The following is a 21,542-nucleotide window of genomic DNA, read 5'->3' as shown; positions in this document are numbered from 1 at the left end:
CCCACATCCTTTCGTCTTTCCCTCTCCTTCCCTCTTTCCTGATGAGGCAACAGTTTGTTGCGAAAGCTTGAATTTTGTGTGTATGTTTGTGTTTGTTTGTGTACACTGTGTATAAAATTATATGAAAGTTTCCAGAAAAGTAGCTGAGATAATACTGAGCTGCCCAAAATCCAAAAAATAATACTAGTATTGACAACTACTGATGAGGCAAAGTAATGCTAGAGGAGGATATCCCATTACAAATTGCTTCAAGAATAACCAGACACTTATCTTACATTATTAATCACATAAAAACTTTGAGATGTCATATCATTACTGCAAAAAAGAGGAAGTAAAATATGACACATTATGAAGGAATTATCCAAATGGGACAGAAATCAGTACATGTGATGTACATGTACAAACAAATGATTACTTTTCAAAAAAATTGGATGATGTATTCAAGTCAATGAGCTTCACAAACAGAGCAAGTCAACAACACATCGATCCACTTCTCGACCTTACATAACCTGTTATTGACAGAGTTGTTGGATGTTCTCCCTATGAAATGAGACTACACCCTGGTTGTCGGGCCGTATGGTGCGCAACTGTAAAGCTGGTATCCAACCATTGTCTGGGGCACCTCCAGAACATGTTTGGCAGAAATCTCATTGAGTGGAGTCGAATTGTCTTCAGTGATGAGGCCGAATGAGCAGCAAAGGCATGTCTGAAGACGCCGTTGACAGTGGTGGCATACCAACCACTGTCCACCGCTAAGGATAAAATTGGTGGGTTCATACATCAATTTCAGAGTAAAATGCCAACTGCTCTCCATGGTGTTCCAATGTGTCTGCTAAATGACTGTATTAACAGCATAAAAACACCCCTAAGAGATGTAATAAATGAGTCATTCATATCTGGTTACTTTTCTGATTAGTTATACCACACAGAATTTCCTTCCATCCACAAAGGAGATATAGAAATATAAAGGGCTAGACATCAGTTTCAAGAATAATAGAAACCAAAATAGAAAATGGAATTATGGGTCATTTAAATAAATAACAGCTTCTGTGCAAGGAACAGTTTATAATCAAGTCAGGAAAGAAGATAAAACCACCAATGGCAAAATTTACAAAAGTACTTTTAGAAGGAAAACATGTAACAGGTTTATCCAAGATCCTGGTAAAGCATTTGACATAGCTGATCGCATGTAAACTTGAAGCACTGGTTATAAGTGGGCTGTAAATAAATGGTTTAGGTCTCACCTAGCAAACTGAAGGCAGAGGCTTAAAATATACAGTGAAAAATCTTTCAGACCCAGAACATTGGTGTCACTTGACAGAGAGTGAATAGACCTAATACTGTTTCTTATTTATTTAGATATAGTGCATCTGGAGAGATGTTGATTTTGATCCAATGACGGTGTATTCAACCTGAGGGTAGTGAATGTACTGATAATGGTTTCATCATCATCTGATAACAAATGGCATAGTTACCAGAGCATCATTTGCATGTACCCTGTAATAGTGAATGTCACATGAACATTTTAAAACACATAGACGCAGCACAGATGCCCGCCAGGATTGGTGTATCATACAAGCAGAAGCGGCAGATTGGGCAAACACACAGACAAGTTTCTGGATGTCCCTGTAGCACAGATGCCTGCCAGGATCGTCGTGTCGTAAGGGCAGCAGTGGCAATTTTGTGCAGCGACCGCAGCACAGATAAGTTGGCTTGTGGGCCCAGATGCGTCCACATGAATTGTTGCAAATGTTATTAACAGTGGATTCTTTTTTGTTTTATTTTAAGGTGCAAAAACAACTAGGATCATACACACCCACGTCAAAACTGTAAAACACAAAAACAAAGAGAGGAGTTGAACATGACTACATGTCAACCCCAGCTGATCGAAGGGAGGACAGCTAAGAACAAGGACATGGAGAAAGGTCTATAAAGTATGCAATACAGAGACGGAGGTCCAGAACTAAAAATTAAATGGCCTTTGCCATATTGTGATGATGGATAAAAAGTAAAACGCGGTCAACAGCCCGTGCATCATTTGCTATAACGGCCAGTAGCTCAGACGGCAAACACTAGCAGGAATGTAAGCCATTAAAAAAAGGGCTTTCCATCAGGAAATGGCAGACAGATGAAAGTTGGACACAATGTGGTGGGGAAGCACCACTTAACAAATGGTGATGCCTAAAAAGACAGTGCCCACGCTGCAACCTCGTTGAAGTGACCACCTCACGGCAAGGGGGCCGAGAGGAGGCCATCCAAGCCACTGGAAGCAGTGGGGTTAGAGACATGCATTCCTGTATCTGGTCTTCCACTCACGCCACAGCGTTTACATGCACAGCTATCCTGATACCAGTGCTCAGTACATGCAGAATGTTGTTAGCCTTGGACTTGTGCTGTTCTTGCAACAGAATGGTAATACGTTGTTCCAACAGCATTAATGCTTGCCAACACACTGACTGTGAAACTCAATGTTCTCTGCAAGGTGTGAAGCAATTTCATGGCCAGCACGATAACCCCAATCGAGCATGTACGTGACAAGAAGTGACTTACATGATTCGTCAACCAACAACTCTTATAGAACAACATGAACAGGTCAAGCACATGTGGAATAATATAAACCAGAACAATATTCGCCATCTGTACAATCGACTGGATGCCAGAGTAAGCGTGTGCATTGCCACCTGTGGAGGCTGCACCACGTACTAATATGGGTGTTTCAGCATGAGTAAATTCCTGCTATCTAAGAATCTCCTGTGCTATTGATCCATGAATGTAATCATTTCATATACTCCACATGTACTGTTGCAACAATAAATCTTGGATGAATTGCAAATGTCTAAAGGTGGTACTATTTATTATTTTTTTTTTCCAAGCAGTGTATGTACATCTTCCCTGCAATAATGTGTAAACATTCATAGTTGCAGATCTATTGCCCATTGGCTTCTGTCTTGGGTTCTTTGGCTGATGCTAGCTTAACAATTTTCCTGATGTTTTGCCAGGATGAGTGATTGGCATTGTCAAAGGTTCACCCTCCACTGCCAGCAACTCATGCTGGAAAAACACCAGGAAAATTGCTAAACAAATGTTCCCCTCAATGTATCTCACAAGCTAACCACTGCACCTAGCCAACAAATCATTCCATGTGTAGTAAGAGGCAGTGAACATCCACAAAGTTATTTGCATTTATCTCGAAAACACTGAGCATCTACCTTATAAGACTACAGTGTGATAGTCTTAAACAACTTTATGCTATCAACTTGTCATGGACTGCTAAAACACAGGGAAAAATAGTCACAAAACTAGGAAGAAAGAAACTAATCAAGAGTGAAATCAGAAAAGTGGACATTATTTAAGGACAACAGAGTGCCACACAAGATCAAATTACAAAAGATGGCCAACAATTTATTCCAACATAGATGAAAGGTGGCAATTATTTAACAAATATATTGAGGGAGAAAGAAAAAAGTTGTGTCAGTTTGGCAAGGAGAATCTTAAATAGAACACTGTAAAACAGTTAAACAGATGGTGCAATTAAGAGCAAACAATAACTGAAGCATGACAGAATATGTTACCCAAAGAAAGACTAATCAGAAATGTCTTAGAGAGGTTGTGAGGAGAAATGGGGAAAACCTGATTTGAGAAATCAGTTAAGATGGCAGCTAACACAGTAACTAATGACAAAGAAATATTGTACTAGAATTTCAAAATAAGCATTAAATCTACAGCTTCCATTAAGCCTAAAATTCAGAACTGAAAGCTGAGTGAGAAAAAGAGGTTACATATCAATAAATACACTCCTGGAAATTGAAATAAGAACACCGTGAATTCATTGTCCCAGGAAGGGGAAACTTTATTGACACATTCCTGGGGTCAGATACATCACATGATCACACTGACAGAACCACAGGCACATAGACACAGGCAACAGAGCATGCACAATGTCGGCACTAGTACAGTGTATATCCACCTTTCGCAGCAATGCAGGCTGCTATTCTCCCATGGAGACGATCGTAGAGATGCTGGATGTAGTCCTGTGGAACGGCTTGCCATGCCATTTCCACCTGGCGCCTCAGTTGGACCAGCGTTCGTGCTGGACGTGCAGACCGCGTGAGACAACGCTTCATCCAGTCCCAAACATGCTCAATGGGGGACAGATCCGGAGATCTTGCTGGCCAGGGTAGTTGACTTACACCTTCTAGAGCACGTTGGGTGGCACGGGATACATGCGGACGTGCATTATCCTGTTGGAACAGCAAGTTCCCTTGCCAGTCTAGGAATGGTAGAACGATGGGTTTGATGACGGTTTGGATGTACCGTGCACTATTCAGTGTCCCCTCGACGATCACCAGTGGTGTACGGCCAGTGTAGGAGATCGCTCCCCACACCATGATGCCGGGTGTTGGCCCTGTGTGCCTCGGTCGTATGCAGTCCTGATTGTGGCGCTCACCTGCACGGCGCCAAACACGCATACGACCATCATTGGCACCAAGGCAGAAGCGACTCTCATCGCTGAAGACGACACGTCTCCATTCGTCCCTCCATTCACACCTGTCGCGACACCACTGGAGGCGGGCTGCACGATGTTGGGGCGTGAGCGGAAGACGGCCTAACGGTGTGCGGGACCGTAGCCCAGCTTCATGGAGACGGTTGCGAATGGTCCTCGCCGATACCCCAGGAGCAACAGTGTCCCTAATTTGCTGGGAAGTGGCGGTGCGGTCCCCTACGGCACTGCGTAGGATCCTACAGTCTTGGTGTGCATCCGTGCGTCGCTGCGGTCCAGTCCCAGGTCGACGGGCACGTGCACCTTCCGCCGACCACTGGCGACAACATCGATGTACTGTGGAGACCTCACGCCCCACGTGTTGAGCAATTCGGCGGTACGTCCACCCGGCCTCCCGCATGCCCACTATACGCCCTCACTCAAAGTCCGTCAACTGCACATACGGTTCACGTCCACGCTGTCGCGGCATGCTACCAGTGTTAAAGACTGCGATGGAGCTCCGTATGCCACGGCAAACTGGCTGACACTGACGGCGGCGGTGCACAAATTCTGCGCAGCTAGCGCCATTCGACGGCCAACACCGCGGTTCCTGGTGTGTCCGCTGTGCCGTGCGTGTGATCATTGCTTGTACAGCCCTCTCGCAGTGTCCGGAGCAAGTATGGTGGGTCTGACACACCGGTGTCAATGTGTTCTTTTTTCCATTTCCAGGAGTGTATATTCTCAGCAGTTTTAGGGGAAGCTTTCAGATCTATAAACCAGGCAAAAGAACATGGAATACATGTTAATGGAATCTGAACCATCTTTACTGATTGCTTTTAGTGTAAATAAACTGTAATAACTAAGAGAGGGAAAACAGGAAGTTTGAAATCAGGCCTGAAAATCAATTCTAATAAGACTAAATAATGTGCAATAAAAACATCTAAAACAAAGAAGAACAAACTATCAATGAAGTCACAGACTCAGTTGATGAGATTTTGTATTTAGGGCAGCTGAAAACAATGGCTGGATTAGCATGGAAAGCAAGCAACTCGAGAATAAAAGTGGCATCAGATATTTTTGATACACAAAATAGCTTGTACAAATCTAAGCATCCAATGTGTCAAAAGGAAACGTTCCAGTCAGAGTTTATTACCAGATTCCACTTATGGAATTGAGAAATGGTCTTTTAACATATAAAACACTCAAAAACTGACAGTAGCCTGTGAGCTGTGGAGAGGTGCATGCTGCTGAGCTAAAACATCCTGACCATTACCCACCCCACAGTGCTCAATGGCATGACGGGCACACTATGAAGTAATACAAGTAAATAAGTGGAAAATGAGATGAATGGGAAATCATTCTGGCAATGATACAGACTTCAAATGTGGAATCAAGTGGCTTCAGTAAAGGGTAGATTGTTACGGCCTGGCACCTGGGAATGAGCATCTTGAAGTGGCTAAGCTGGCCAGATGTTCCCAGGGTACCAGCACAAGTCTACATGGAAAGTCGTCAAAGGGCAGTGCAGCTACAAGTAGGCGACAAGATGTTGCACATACATGCCTCATCAAAGAGAGTGGAGGACAGAAGCATGTCTGCTCTGCAAATCAGCACCTGTGGCAGAACTGAAAGCAGAGTAAATTGTCGGTGCAGGCACAAGTGTTTCAAAGCAAGCAATTCAGTCCATGCTGTTAAAGATGGGGATCAGAACAGGATGATGCCTGTGTGTTCCCACATTGACCCCAAAACATTAATTATGACTGCAGTGGGTAGGTGAAATGAAGTTTGTGGTACAACCTGTCTGTTTTGACCTGTAACATAAACTGTGTCATGTTGTGTGACATCACTGTGGCACAGCATATTTCAAACTGATCCAGTCTGAAGAGGGTGTGTCAGACTACGCAGTGGCACTCTGAAGTGTGGGATGTTTATGTTTCTAAATCATCTGTGAGTGTTGTTAGTGATTCACTGCAATGCTTTAGTGCTGTTTGTAAGAATTATACTTAAAGTGTTTGTGGCAGTCCGTTAGTGAGATAGTGTGATGTTGGCAGTTTTAGAGTTATGGGCAATACATTCATTTTCAGGTTTGAAATTATTAGTGCAGTGTTTACAGTGGGAGATTTCGAGTTTTGGTGTTGTTGTGCCACTTTCTTTGTTTCAGCTACATAAATTGAGTGAAATGTTTGATAGAAGCTTTGTAATGCTCTGTGTGGTTTTGTGGTATCATTAAATTCGTTTGAGTTATATGTGTCAAGTTAAATTTCCAGTTAATGGTTTTTGGAGCTATGTGCACATTCACAGTATCGCTGACTTTGTTTAAGCTGTATAGGACAAGTGAAATTTCTGAAACTAGTTTCCTTTTTCAGGTGTTTTTTTTAAAAAAAAATTGAGGTTTTGCTGATTATTAACGTCTTTGTTTGTTCTTGTGTATCTTCATTACTATGACTGATATATATTTTGTTGTGTACGTAGTTCCGCGCAGTCAGCGCGTACACAACTTTCCCACTAGAGCGCGCCCCGCTAAGCACTACAGCGCAGGTGCAGCGCTCGTCCGTCTCCGCACTACGAGATGGCGGCGCCATAAAGAAGGACCAAATTCTGCTTCCGTCGATCCGCGTATTAATATGTAATGCAGCCAATGAGATTGCTGCTAACGTAGAACCTTTTCTCCTTGCGGATCACACTCGCACAGTGATACTGGAACGCGTGAGGTATTATAACGAGTGTACAGACCTCTGAGTAGTCAGTCTGCATTAGTCTGTACCAGTCTACATTAGTCTTTACCAGTCTATAGTCAAGTTTCAGTCCGCGCCTAATAAGATAATCATATTCCTGTACATAGCCATGAAGAGAAATGTATAGACACTTTGTCAAGTATCAGAGATATGTGAGAATAAGATTAACGTACCCAGATCAAAGGAACTTCAGATTGTCAATTGTAAACAGCATCCAGAATCAAGTTAAGTAATTTCTGTGCTTTTTATCATTTTAATAAATGTGTGTGAAAATTAATCAAGTTCTGTTTAAAGTTGGTCACCGTCAATCTGCTACTCTAAGCGTGCAAGTGGCATTTCTATCGTCTGACCTAACGGCAGAAGATAAACACGCCACGATAAGACCACGAGACGTATTGCTGACACTCGCCTACTTCATTAGAGCGACAAATCAACTAATCTGATGGTGTGTGTACCGAAGGTCTTACAGTACGCACACCACATATTTAGTGTTTCCTTGCCCAAATCCCTTTGATTCCTGCTATTGTCCCATTAGTTTCATGTTATTTCTGCAGGTACGTATTTTACACATTATCTGTGTCTGTTCGTGAGTGTAAAGTCAGATGACACAGTCACCATATACTGTAAGCTCAAAATACGGATGTCTGCAATATTGATGACGTCACATTACATCCTGATGGATGGTACCGCCATCTTCAGTAATCACAGTGAGCAAGGGGCTGAGACTGATCATGGATCAATGGAAACATACCTCCTGGTCAGATGACTCGGGTTTCACGTTACACTGGGTTGACAGTTATGACTTGATATGCCTTTGTCCAGGCAAACAGATGTTCGAAATCGGCACCACATCACAGGCAAAGGCCGGTGGGGTAATATTACGCTACAGAGGACATTCACTTGGGCTGCCACAGGACCTGTAATAGTGATCGAAGGCACCATGACAGCTGTGAACTATGTGAACATTATTGAGGACCACCCGCAACCCTCCACCCGCGATGTCTACCCTGATGGCACGGGTATCATCCAGGAGAATAACTATCCCTCTCATGAGGCCATAATTGTGCTACGATGGTCTGAGGAGCCCGGTAGTGAATGAGATGTTGAAGCCTTGTCCACCAAATTCGTCTGACCCGAACCCGACAGAGTACACCTAGGACACATTGGGCTCCAGCTCGGCACTAGCTCATACTTTATTGTAACTCTGTGACCAGTACATATATATCGGGTGCTACATACCTCTAGAAACAGTCTGAGGACTTGCCAAATCCATGGCATGCAGAGTCGTTGCTGTATTGAATTCAAAATATGGATCAGCATGCTATTGAGCAGGTGGTGACAATGTTTCAGTTCGCCACTGTGTCTCGTGAGATGACAGCAAGAATAGGATGACAGTGAGTTACACATGGAGCAAGGCAAATGGATTATTAACAGATGAGCAATGAATGTCACATGTATTATTACGATAACTAAGCAGAATATAATTTTCAACTTGACTAAATTAATGAATAAGAAAAAATGTAGTTCATAAATTTTTTTGAGCCTCCACTTAGAGATATCTTTCCAAATTATTTTTTGTATGTTGATTTCCAGTGCATGTATTATTGCAATAGGTACAGCAGATCTTTAATGTCCTGCTAGTTTTTTGTTTTATTTACTCATTTAGCATTTACTAAGGCATTCATGACATATTGTAATAACTAAAATATTCTGATAGCTCTGTAGTGAGTTACAATATTTTTATATATTTTCTTATAATATTATACAATATTACAAATACTTTTTAGCTACTCTGGCTGAGTTGGATTAGTCTGTGCATATCCTTCAGATCACACTCATAACTGTGAACTTCACACACAAGTAAATGGTCCATCAATTGGATTTCCCCCACTCACATTTGGAACTGCCCAATAGACCCCTTCAAAGTTGTCCACAATTTCCTTGGGAGGTCGAATACGTCAGTCTTCTTGCTGGGGTCGTCCACCGAATTACAGTTCATATGTTCATCTACACCCCACAGTTCTTTCTGAGCTGTCTTCAAGTCGAAGCCTCACAGTTCTTCACTGATTTTTCATAAAGGTGACCTGGCTTTAAGTCTGTTTAGAGGTGCTAGGTCTTGGTGTATGGGGAGTTCTGGGTTGTCTAGGATTTTTCTGTATGATCTTATGGCTAACTGTAATCACCTAATTTTAGGGAGTTCTATGTTTGCTAGGGCTGGCAGCAAGGCATGTGGGGTGGCTTTGAGTGTTCCAGAAATTATACGCATTGTTTCCTTCAGTTGGGTCTCCACTTTAGCTGCATGTGCACTTCTCATCCAGACTGGTAACCAGTATTCAGCCATGCTGTAGATGAGGGCTAGGGCTGAAGTCCACAGTGCACTTGCTCCACATCCCCCTTTGATTCCAGAGTTTCGACAGGGTAGCATTATAAAATGTTAGTTTCTGTTTTATATCTTCTAGATGTGAGATATACATCAGACTTACACATCAGAGTCTGATCTAATTTCACTCCCAAGTATTTAGGCTTATCCCCATGCCTGACATATTTGCCATTCATATTGAGTTGTAGTGTTCTATTTGTGTCTCTATTGTTAAGGTGTATTGTGGTGCTGGTCATTTTTGTTAGGATTTGGATGTAGGTGGCACTTGGTGTAGTAGGTGTTCAGTACTTCCAGGTCTGCATTCAATACTTTGTCAGTCATTAAAACTTTTACTTTGATATGCAATGGCCAGGTCATCCACATTTGCAAATTTAAGCAATTTTGAGTCTAACATGTTAGTACTATATTGATTGAAAAGAATGTGTACTAGTGCTGGACCCTGTGGCAGACCATTATTCAGAGCCAAGCTCTTGCTGTTCACATCATGAAGTGAAACCCGATTTTCCTGCCTGTTGACATATTTTTGAGTAAGGTGTAAGTCTGTATGCTTTTGATGATTCTAGTTTGCTTAAGCAGAAGGCCCTCAATCCATATTGTATTGTTAGCTGAGAACCAGGTTGGTACTCATCTTATTTTGGAAACTTTTCTGAATATAGGTTGTGAGGGACAGCACTTGGCCACAACAATTTCTACCTGCTCAAAAACCTACCGGACAGGTTGGAAGATTGACTTTGATGTATGGAATTAATCTAGCCAGTAATATTCTCTTGAATAGGAGTTACATAGCAGGTATACTGACCTGAAATTCTTTGGGCTCGTTTCAGCACCACGATGACTTTTGCTCTTTCCAGATCTTAGGAAGTGTGCACACTCTGATGCATCCTATTTCGCCAACCACCTCCTTCCTAAAATTCCTAGTTCTTTCATGAATTCTGGTAGGATCTCATCAGGTCCAGCGACTTTTCCTGTATTCATCAGCTTTAAGACCTTGACAATGTCTTCTGTTTCCACTTCTTTTACCATGTCCATGTTGATTATTATTAAGTGATATATTTTTCACATTTCTGGAAATCTCTTTCTTTTCAACAGTCTTCTGTTGGATTTTAGAGGTCTGTTTTAGGATAGTCGCAGTCTCAGATGGACTAGAGTCAAGAGAGAGCCTGTGAGGCATCGTGCCACCACCTAATTTGTGCAGCAGGCTCCTGCTCTTTATGCTGGAATACGTAAAATCTAGACTCTCCATTGCCTTCTGCCATCTGCTCCTGGCTCCTCGTTCATAGTACTGACCAGTTGTTTTGCAGTCTCGTTGTCCCTGCTCTAAAGAAATTTCTCCATTAGTGTTTCACACTCTTTCATCCAAAAGGGAATGTATTCCTTCCTAACCCCACAAGGAATAGCATTTAGGGCCACTTTATGTACCAGGTTTGTGAATCTTTTGTAGTTCTCCAGTTTTGGCAGAATCCAATTTATTGTATCTCAATGTAGGACAGCTTTCCTCAGGTTCCATCTTAGAACTGGGGCACTTTTTACAACCAGGATTGATATCCAATCTCTAAAATTACCAGGAAGTTATGGTGGTATAAAATTACAGTCTACTAATAGATATCAGTGAGTAACAGGTGCAATAACATGAAAAGCAGCCCAGAACCATAATCAGGCCACAGCTTCAGCCTGCCTATGCTCCCACCTGCACAGCAGCATCAGCAGAAGCCAGCAACCACTTCCACCAAGCCATCAGTGAAGTCTGGGACAGTGACCAACTACTGCATAACAACAGCCAGTCCCTAGTTGTTGGCCCCTTAATAGAGGTTTCGAAGTGACACAGAAACGTGGCTCTCCTGTAGTATTTTAACCCCCAAGACCAGCCCATCACCATTGGTATAACTGGACCAAATTGTGACACACAACCCGTGCCGGTCGTTGCCAGACTTATGATGTGGCCAAAATCACTGCATCCAGGCTGTGAACCAACAACCGTCATCTGACTGCCTGTACGTGAGCAGCTGGCAATCTGCCGCCGCCTCCACAGTCCAGGCCACGAAGTGATTTCCAGCCAGTTCTGTGCCGTGGGTAACCACCACTGGTCTCCAGCCTGCAGTTCCGTGTTTGTCACCAGAGTAGTTCTGCTGAACATGCCTGCCTAGTCCTGGCTATTGGCTGTCTCATTGCTGCCCCACCATACCGTCTCACACTGACAACGTTTCCTTACCACCGTGCTTGTGTCAGAAGGTCTGTCTGCAGCAGATACACTACTCTCTTTTCATGTATGATTGTTAATAATGTGTTTCGACAACAGACTGGTGGCTTACATAATCTGCACCTCCACCCACATTCCAGAGAGCTGCTAGTCCACACCTTCCCCAAATAATACCCTGTTACAAAGGCATTCTTCTCTGTACTTTCCATTTCTGACCAATTTCAATGTGAAGTCTAATGCACCATTAGATGCATTTTGTCCTCTGGACTGTGGTACACCAACTGCCTACAGGGCACAGAAGAAATCCCATATTCCTTGTGGCACTGATGCAATAAAATAAAATGATGAAACTAACCATTTAGTGCTATATCATATCATATAATGCCATGGACGTCATAGCCATGTACAGCGAACATACAGGCCAGCAATCTGATGGAAAATTTGAAGTGGTATGGAGTTGTCAGTGTATTAAATTAATGGTAAATGTAGTACACTTCAATTGCATGGAAACTACCCCTTTTCTGAGATGAGCACTGCTCTACACAATTATGAGAGACATTCAAAAGTAATGCAACACTTTTTTTCTCAGCAAATTTTAGTTGAAAAAATGCACAATTTTGTTTTGGGGCATTATGGAATACTCCTACTTCAGCCCCTATAGTTTCATTAAGCTCCAAAAGATGGTTATATAACCTTCAAAATTGTATCTGTGATGGAGTCGCATTCCAAGCAGAGAGTTTCTTTTTGTGGAAAACCATAGCACACTCATAGGTGCTTACAGAATTTCTGAGGCCTGGCACTAAAAAAAAGTATGGTGAGTCATTGGGCAAAGCATCTGTCATCATCGCAACCAGGTCTCGCAAATATGGACTAGTTGGTAGCATTGCTGCCTCTCAATCGTGAGGTCCTGGGTTCGATTCCCGTGTTGTGCTCATCGTTTCATCATCATAAAAGTGGCAAGACTGGATTGTGTAAAGATTGGGCACTGATAACCTTACGTTTGAGTGCCCCACAAATCAAATACCATCATCATTATAATCACCACCACCACAAATCTGTTTGGTCTCCAAATGCTGGCCAGTCACACAGCTGTAACTCCTGCTATGTTGGAACTTCTTGACACTCTCACTCAAGATGACTGATGGTTGGTTGCTTGGTTGGTTGGTTTGTGAGATTGAAGGGATCAGACTGCGATGGTCACCGGTCTCTTTTTCCAGAACTGGAAACACCCACACAGAATGAAAACGAAGAATGGAGACGACAACGGACGACACAGGACAAGAAAGACTCAGACAGAGATCAGATAAAACGAATTAAAATCACACAGAGTGTGACAGTGGTTGGCCTACCATAGAGACAAAAAAGGAAAAGCCAACCACTGAGAAACACACTAAAACTCAGTCTAAAACCGTACGCCAAAGGCCAGACTCAAAACAAAAAAAAATAACAAACACTCAGATTAAGTGATAAAAACCCCCTGCCCGAATAAAACGCAAAACTAAACCTGCCATGGCAGTGTCATTTGTTAAAAGGGCAGGGAGCGTGTCAGGCAGCGCGAACGTCTACCTGAGCACAGCTAAAAGGGTACACTCCAACAAAATGTAGACCACCATCAAAACGGATCTGCAGCAACATAGAGGTGGGTCCTCTCAGCGCAATAAGTGGCTGTGCATCACCCATGTGTGCCCAATGCGCAGCCGGCAGAGAACAACAGACTCCTTGCGAGAGACCCGCAAGGGGGAGTGTCACACACTGGTAGCCTCCTTGATGGCCCGAAGTTTGTTTGGTGAAGGCAGGGTGCGCCATTCAGTGTCCCAAAGTTCGAAAACTTTGCAGCGTAAGACAGCTCGCAAATCAGTCTCCGGGAGGCCAATATTCAGAGTTGATTCACTGGTGGCCTGTTTGGCCAGGCAGTCAACATGTTTTGCCCGGGATGCCGACATGACCAGGGGTCCACACAAAGACCACAGAGCAGCTGCAATGGGCAAGAGTATGGAGGGATTCCTGGGCAGCCATCACCAGACGACAGCGAGGGAAGCACTGGTCGATAGCTTGTAAACTGCTCAGGGAGTCGCTACAGATAACGAAGGACTCACCTGAGCAGGAGCGGATATACTCTAGGGCATGAAAGATGGCGACCAGCTCAGCAATGAAAACGCTGCAGCCAGCTGGCAATGAATGTTGTTCGTAGTGGTCCCCTAGAGTGAGAGCATAACCGACACGACCAGCAACCATCGAACTGTCAGTGTAAACAACCCCAGAGCCCTGATACGTGGCAAGGATGGAAAGAAAGCGGCAGCGGAAGGCCTCTGGAGGGACTGAGTCCTTCGGGCCATGTGCCAATTCGAGCCGAAGGCAAGGGCGGGGCACACACCACGGGGGTGTACGCAGAGGGGCCCGGAAAGGAGGTGGAAGAGGGAAAACCCCAAGCCTGCAGAGAAGCTCTCTGATGCGGACCGCGATCGCACAACCTGACCGGGGCCGACGTGCTGGGAGATGGACGACCGACTGAGGAAACAGGAGACGATAATTAGGATGCCCGGGCAAGCTACAAACATTCATAGCATAAGCGGCCAGTAAACGTTGGCGCCGTAACGGTAGTGGAGGGACACTGCCACCACAAGTATGCTATCCACAGGGCTGGTCCGGAGAGCACCAGTGGCAAGTCGGATCCCGCTGTGAAGCATTGGGTCCAGCACCCACAAAGCAGATGCAGATGCTGAACCATAAGCCAGGCTCCCATAATCCAGACAGGACTGGATTAACACCTGGTAGAGCCCTAAGAGAGTAGATCGGTTGGCGCCCCAGCTGGTGTGGCTCAAGCATCGCAGAGCATTAAGATGCCGCCGAAACATCTGTTTAAGCTGCCGATTACGTGGGAGCCAAGTCAACCGGGCATCAAAAACCACACCCAAAAACCGATGTGTCTCCACCACAGCAAGAAGTTCGCTGGCAAGATAAAGCCGTGGCTCAGGGTGAACTGTTCGTTGCCGGCAGAAATGCATAACGCAGGTCTTGGCAGCCGAAAACTGGAAGCCATGCACTACAGCCCAAGACTGCACCTTGTGGATAGCGCCCTGCAGCTGACGTTCAGCAGCTGCAATGCCAATGGAGCTATAGTAGAGACAGAAGTCGTCAGCATACAAGGATGCTCAGACAGACGTTCCCACCGCCACAGCGGGCCCGTTAATTGCAATTAAAAACAGGCAGACACTTAGGACTTATTCCTCTGGTACCCTGTTCTCCTGAACTCGGGAGGAACTATGGGAGGCTGTGACTTGCACGTGGAAGGTACGATGCGACAGAAAATTTCGTAGGAAAATCAGCAGTGGACCCCGAAGACCCCAACCATGAAGCGTAGAGAGGATGTGATGGCGCCATGTCGTATTGTACACCTTCCGCACGTCGAAGAAGACAGCGACGAGGTGCTGACGGCAGGTAAAGGCCATACGGATGGCTGACTCCAGGCTCAACTCAACCGCCGGCTCACCATGTGTTCGAGCAACTTGCAAAGAACGTTGGTGAGGCTAATGGGGTGGTAACTGTCCACCTCCAATGGGTTCTTGCCAGGTTTCAAAACAGGGATAACAATGCTTTCCCGCCATTGCAACGGAAACTCACCCTCGACCCAGATACGGTTGTAAAGGTCAAGGAGCCGTCGCTGGCAGTCCACTGAGAGGTGTTTCAGCATCTGGCAGTGGATGCAATCTGGCCCGAGAGCTGTATCAGGGCAAGCGGCTAGGGCACTGTGGAATTCCGACTCACCGAATGGAACATTGTAGGATTCAGGATGGCGGGTGTGAAATGAAAGGCTCCAACATTCCAACCGCTCTTTAATGGAGCGGAAGGCCAGTGGGTAATTCACAGAAGCAGTACTGAGAGCAAAAGGGTCTGCTAAGCGGTTTGCAATAATGTCGGAGTCTGTACAAACTTTTCCATTCAGTGAGATGGCAGAGACGCTGACAGGGGTCCGATAGCCATGGAGGCGCCTAATCTTGGCCCAAACCTGCGATGGAGAGATATGGAGGCCAATGGTGGAGACATACCGTTGCCAGCACTCCTGATTGTGTTGGCAAATGATGCAGCAGGCCCGCGCACAGAGCCGTTTAAAGGCGATGAGGTTTTCTAATGAGAGATGCTGCTTGTGATGCTGGAGTGCCCGCCTGCGATCTTTAATCGCCTCGGCGATAGCAGGCGACCACCAAGGCACAATCCTCCGCCGAGGGGACCCAGAAGAACGGGGAGTGGCAGATTCTGCGGCAGTAATGATGCCGATGGTGACCGAGTGAACCACCGCATCAATGGCTTCATTAGAAAGCAGCGCAATGGCGGCAGTGGAGGAGAACAAATCCCAGTCAGCCTTATTCAGAGCCCATCTGCAAGGGCGCCTAGAAGAGTGACGCTGTGGCAGTGACACAAAGATTGGAAAGTGGTCACTACCACACAGATCGTCATGCACACTCCACTGGACAGATGGTAAGAGGCTAGGGCTGCAGATCGAAAGGTCGATGGCGCAGTACGTGCCATGCGCCACACTGAAATGTGTGAAGGCACCATCATTTAAAATGGAAAGGTCGAGCTGTGTCAATACATTCTCAGCGGTGCGCCTCGACCTGTTGCCACTGACCCGCCCCACAGAGAGTTATGGGTGTTGAAGTCGCCCAGTAACAGGAAAGGTGGCGGCAATTGGGCTATCAGGGCAGCCAGGACATCATCACCATCCAGTGGAAGACAAAGACTGCAGACAGTAACAGCCTGTGGCGTCCACACCCGAACAGCAACAGCCTCTAAAGGTGTTTGTAGAGGGACAGACTCTCTGTGAAGGGAGTGAAGGACATAGATGCAGACGCCACCAGGTATCCTTTCATAAGCTGCCCGGTTCCTATAATAACCCTGATAGCCATGGAGGGCGGGGGTTCGCATTGCTGGAAACCAATTTTCTTGGAGAGCAATACAGAGGAAAGGGTAAAGGCTGAGAAGTTGTCGGAGCTCGGCTAGATGCTGGAAGAAACCACTGCAGTTCCACTGGAGGATGGTATTGTCCATGGCTGAGAAAGGCGTGAAGGGACTGGGGAGGCAGTTTACGCCGCTGGGTCACTGATTCAGTACCCACACAAGTGACATCCATTGAGTCTGGGGGACCGGCGAGATCCAGGTCTTCAGCAGACGCCAGAATCTTGACCTCATCCTCAAACGCTGAGCTTGTAGGAAGCGGTGGGACGGGTGCCACCGCAATGACGGGATTCTTGGGAACCTTTTCCTTCTTCTGTTTCTCGCACGATGCTTTCAGTGGTTCTGGCTGGGAGGACTTCCCTGGGTCAGTCTCAGGGACGGACGACGACTGTGAGGCCCTACGACCAGCAACTGGTGGTTGTTTCAGCCACTTGCAGGTATCCGCTGTTCTGCTGGTCTGAACTTGCGAATGGAGGTCCCCAAGGGACCCCTTCCTGGTGAGAGGAGCCAAAGAAGTCTTACGCTTCTCTGGCTGGGAAGGGAAGGGGGAACTGATGTCCCCAATGCGATGGTTGGGCCGGGGGGGGGGGGGGGGGGGTGTTGCTCCTGAAGTAGATGGATCAGGAGCAACAGGGAGTGACAGGGAGTGAAGTCCCCCCCCCCCCCCTCCACCATCAAGGGGGCAGGTGTGGTCCTCTGGCTCTGAGAGCTGATGGTATGTAGTGCAGCTATGGAAACTGTAGCAGGAGTGACAGTGGCGGCATAAGAGGACGTCATGGGTACTGGATGAAGTTGTTCAAATTTCCACTTAGCCTCAGTGTAGGTCAGTCGATCCTGGGTCTTGTATTCCATTATTTTCCATTCTTTCTGTAGAATCTTACAGTCCGGCGAGCGAGGGGAATGGTGCTCTCCGCAGTTGACACAGATGGGAGGCGGGGCACATGGGAGTATCAGGATGGGATGGTCGACCACAATCGCGACATATGAGGCTGGAAGCACAGCGGGAAGACATATGGCCGAACTTCCAACACTTGAAGCCCTGAATCGGGGGAGGGATATATGGCTTGACATCACAACAGTAGACCATCACCTTGACCTTCTCAGGTAATGTGTCACCCTCGAAGGCCAAGATGAAGGCACCAGTGGCAACTTGGCGATCCCTCGGACCCCGGTGAATGCGCCGGATGAAACGGAGACCTCATCGCTCTAAATTGGCACGCAACTCATCATCAGACTGTAAAAGAAGATCTCTGTGGAAAATAATTCCCTGGACCATATTTAAGCTTCTATGAGGCATAGAGTAACTGACACATCCCTCAGCTGCTTACAAGCAAGCAAGGCTCGTGACTGGGCAGAGGATGCTGTTTTTATCAAGACTGAACCGGACCGCATTTTGGACAAGCCCTCCACCTCCCCGAACTTGTCCTCTAAATGCTCTACAAAAAACTGAGGCTTCACGGATACAAAGGATTCCCCATCAGCTCTGGTACAGACGAGATATCGGGGCGAATACGTTTCACTGTCATTCATAGCCTTTCATTCCTCCCATGGTGTGGCCAGGGAGGGGAATGATTTGGGGTCATACGCGTTAGCTTTAAAGTGAGCCCTCAAATGCTTACAGACTGCTGGTGGCTGGCCACCAGCAAGAGATGATGTGCCACGCTTCACTGCGCGTCATCCACCCTGATGCCACCTACTCTGACCAAGGGCCTTCCCCATGGGTGCCACCCAGCCACAGCAAGGGCCACCTGGCAGGGTGGCCATTGCCGGAAGTCCTGATGCCCCAGGGAGATAGGCATCTACTCCTTGGCATACATGGGGAGTAAACAGCGCAGGCATCAGTAGAGCAATCCCTGTGTTGTCAAGGGGCTACAACCAACAGGGTACATGGTGGTCCCACCACAACAGAGTGGCTACCATGCTGGATACCAGGTGACAAGTAGTCGGCGCAGAAAGCAACACAGCATAGTGGATGGCGGAAACGGCACCCGGGAATGTATCCTTGCCCAAGACTTGGAGAGTGAGTGGGATTGCAATGCGATGACGAGAAAGTGGGCTAAAGGTCTGACCCCAAGATGGACACAATGCACCAAGTAAGACGCCCTTCCCCATTCGACTCGCTCTTCAGTAGAATTTTGAGATATGGAGGTCAAACAGACAGGGGACCATCACATAAGGCCAAAACTTTTGAGACTCCTTTTAGTCACCTCTTACGGCAGGCAGGAATACTGCGGGACTATTCTTATCCCCGAACTCGCAGGGGGAATGACTGATGGGCCACAATCAAATATCTCACTATACAACTGGACATCTCTGTTGGTAGTGCTGACACACAAGTCTGTACACCCGAGAGGGGGTAACAAACCTTCGTTAAACTATTCTTCCTCATCCACCCCACAGCCCAGATCTCGCACGTTCCGACTTGCATCTGTTCAGTGCAATGGAGGATGCACTCTGCAGGAAACAGTACATGGATGATCGGAAGGTTACTGATTCAGAAAGATGTCTCCAATTTTGACCAACAGTGTGTTATCATGCCTTTCCAGTAACGTGATGTAAGGTTGTTGCATTGAATGGAGATTATGTTGAAAAGCAGGGTTTTGTAGCCAAAAGAGTGCGGAATACTATGGTGTACTTGCACATGAATAAAACCAACCTGCATTCAGAAAAAAGTGTTGCATTACTTATTGAATACCACTCATAATTCTTACTTTTTCTGTTATCTGTATCTTGTTATAGTGCAAGAGGATACCTTTCAGTTCTCATTCTTCTTCTTCTTCTTCTTCTTCCTCCTTTTTTTTACCTCAGTTTGTGCATATAGATTCTCATATGATGACACCACTCAGTAACCAGTTCAACCACTTTAAAGGGTCACACACAGTAGATGCATGCTATATTAAATCATTCTGAAGTCAACATAAATGGCTTTCTAATCATGCTCTATATTAGCCAACTAATAGAAGTCCTCGCTTTGACAGTTGCTCTACCTCACAAGCGTCGGAAGACTTGATGTAAGACACCACCAGAGCACAATCCTGCTGGATGCGTAGATCTTGAAGGCAGTACCTTCAAACACCAACCCACTTGTAAAATTGGACACTAACCAAAACCAAATATTGTTGACATCTGTGAGATGATTGATTTGCATATTATGTAGTCTTCAGTTACATTTGTACACAATCTATTGACAAGCAATTAAAAAAAAAAAAAAATCACTATATGCCCTTTGCTAATCATGTAGTCTACGAGCTCAATTTGTAAATCATACATGTTAAGAGGCAATAAAGATCCCATGAAGAATGTAACAAAGCTACAAGTGTCTTTACTTTCTTTCCAGTCTCTTTCCATCACTTTTTTCTTGTTTTAGAACTTTCTTCTAATGAAAGAACAGCTGCTAAAATTTTGTGAGCTACAAATTAGATACGTACATTTAAATTTGCAGTACCTGTTGTCTTGGAAAACTTGAGTATGCATAATATGCACACTACACCATTTTATGGAGGAAATGAGAATTCTAATATCAAATACTGCCAAGCTCTTCAAATTATTATTATTATTATTATTTTTTATCTTTCCACAGAGATGACTGAAACACAAATATGTCTTGGCCTACCATTTTTCTACAGTCACATGGCTTTCACTAAACTGTCATTATATAAATGAATATTCAAATTCCACACTTCAAATATCTCGGTGAGATCATAGAACCAACAGGGTTGGAAAAGGAAGTACAGAAAGTTTGGTTACAACAGCTCAAATGAGCTTATGGGAGAATGCGTGAAATCTACAACAAGAAATGTATATCCATTCATACAAATATCAAACGTACAGTGATTAAACCTAAAGTGCTGTTCAAATGGTTCAGATGGCTCTGAGCACTATGGGACTTAACATCTGTGGTCATCAGCCCCCTAGAACTTAGAACTACTTAAACCTAACTAACCTAAGGACATCACACACATCCATGCCCGAGGCAGGATTCGAACCTGCGACCGTAGCAGTCGCGCGGTTCCGGACTGAGTGCCTAGAACCGCTAGACCACCGCGGCCGGCCCTGAAGTGCTGTACACGAGCAAAACCTCGTCTATGGCCACATTCATACACTCCCATCTTCAAGGCTAACTCACAAGATTTTGACATACACTGCAAAACTGAAGCGCATTCCATGGATAGAAGAGTCAAATATGACTTGGAAAAGTTACAGCTTTACCGTCAGAAGATAAATAGATGTGTAGTAAAGCCAGAGAATGAAGTCCGTAAAAGATCAGGGACCAAGTGCTCGGAAGAAAGCACAGAGCGAAAGAATGAAAGCTATATGGGGTATTAGAAAGGGGAACCATAATTGCAATGCGTGATCCGACAGGGTCCATACACACATAATAATAATAATAACAATAATAATAACAATGAATTTAAAATCGACTTGTTAACTTTAGAAAAAAATAATTACTAATCTTTGTCGTTTTTCGAAGTAACAGCTGTTTCTGGGGCCAACTTTTTATTGCTAATATGCAGTTTTAAGGCGAATCGGCATGGTGAAATTGGTAGCTCTTGACAGGAGATTACATGTTAGCGAAAACAGCTATTTAAAAAAAATAATGCACTGAGCTGCCTTTGAAATTACCCTTTTCAAATGCATATAAAAAATATAACTTTCGGTGTACAAGAATACTGTTTACCACACAGTTAAGGGATAAGCAGCAAGAGTAAACTAATGGTAAAGAAGTATTTTTTACCTCTAATTGTTCATCGATGCATATTTTCTGCTTTTCTCGATCGACTTTTACTGAAAAGTGAAAAA

The 21,542-nt window shown here is 45.1% G+C and overlaps 1 protein-coding gene across 1 annotated transcript in view; it reads right to left on the bottom strand.

Moving 5' to 3' along the window:
• LOC124802650 (glia maturation factor beta) overlaps positions 1-21,542 on the bottom strand; it is a 37,935-nt gene that overhangs the window by 15,976 nt on the left and 417 nt on the right. Inside the window, exon 3 of the mRNA XM_047263555.1 lies at positions 21,478-21,527. Within this exon, the coding sequence (XP_047119511.1) occupies positions 21,478-21,527 (50 nt within the window). The remainder of the gene's footprint in view (positions 1-21,477; positions 21,528-21,542) is intronic.

The sequence above is a fragment of the Schistocerca piceifrons genome, chromosome 6, assembly GCF_021461385.2.
Source record: "Schistocerca piceifrons isolate TAMUIC-IGC-003096 chromosome 6, iqSchPice1.1, whole genome shotgun sequence".
In the NCBI taxonomy this organism is placed as follows: domain Eukaryota; kingdom Metazoa; phylum Arthropoda; class Insecta; order Orthoptera; family Acrididae; genus Schistocerca; species Schistocerca piceifrons.
This window is presented reverse-complemented; position numbering and strand designations above follow the sequence as displayed.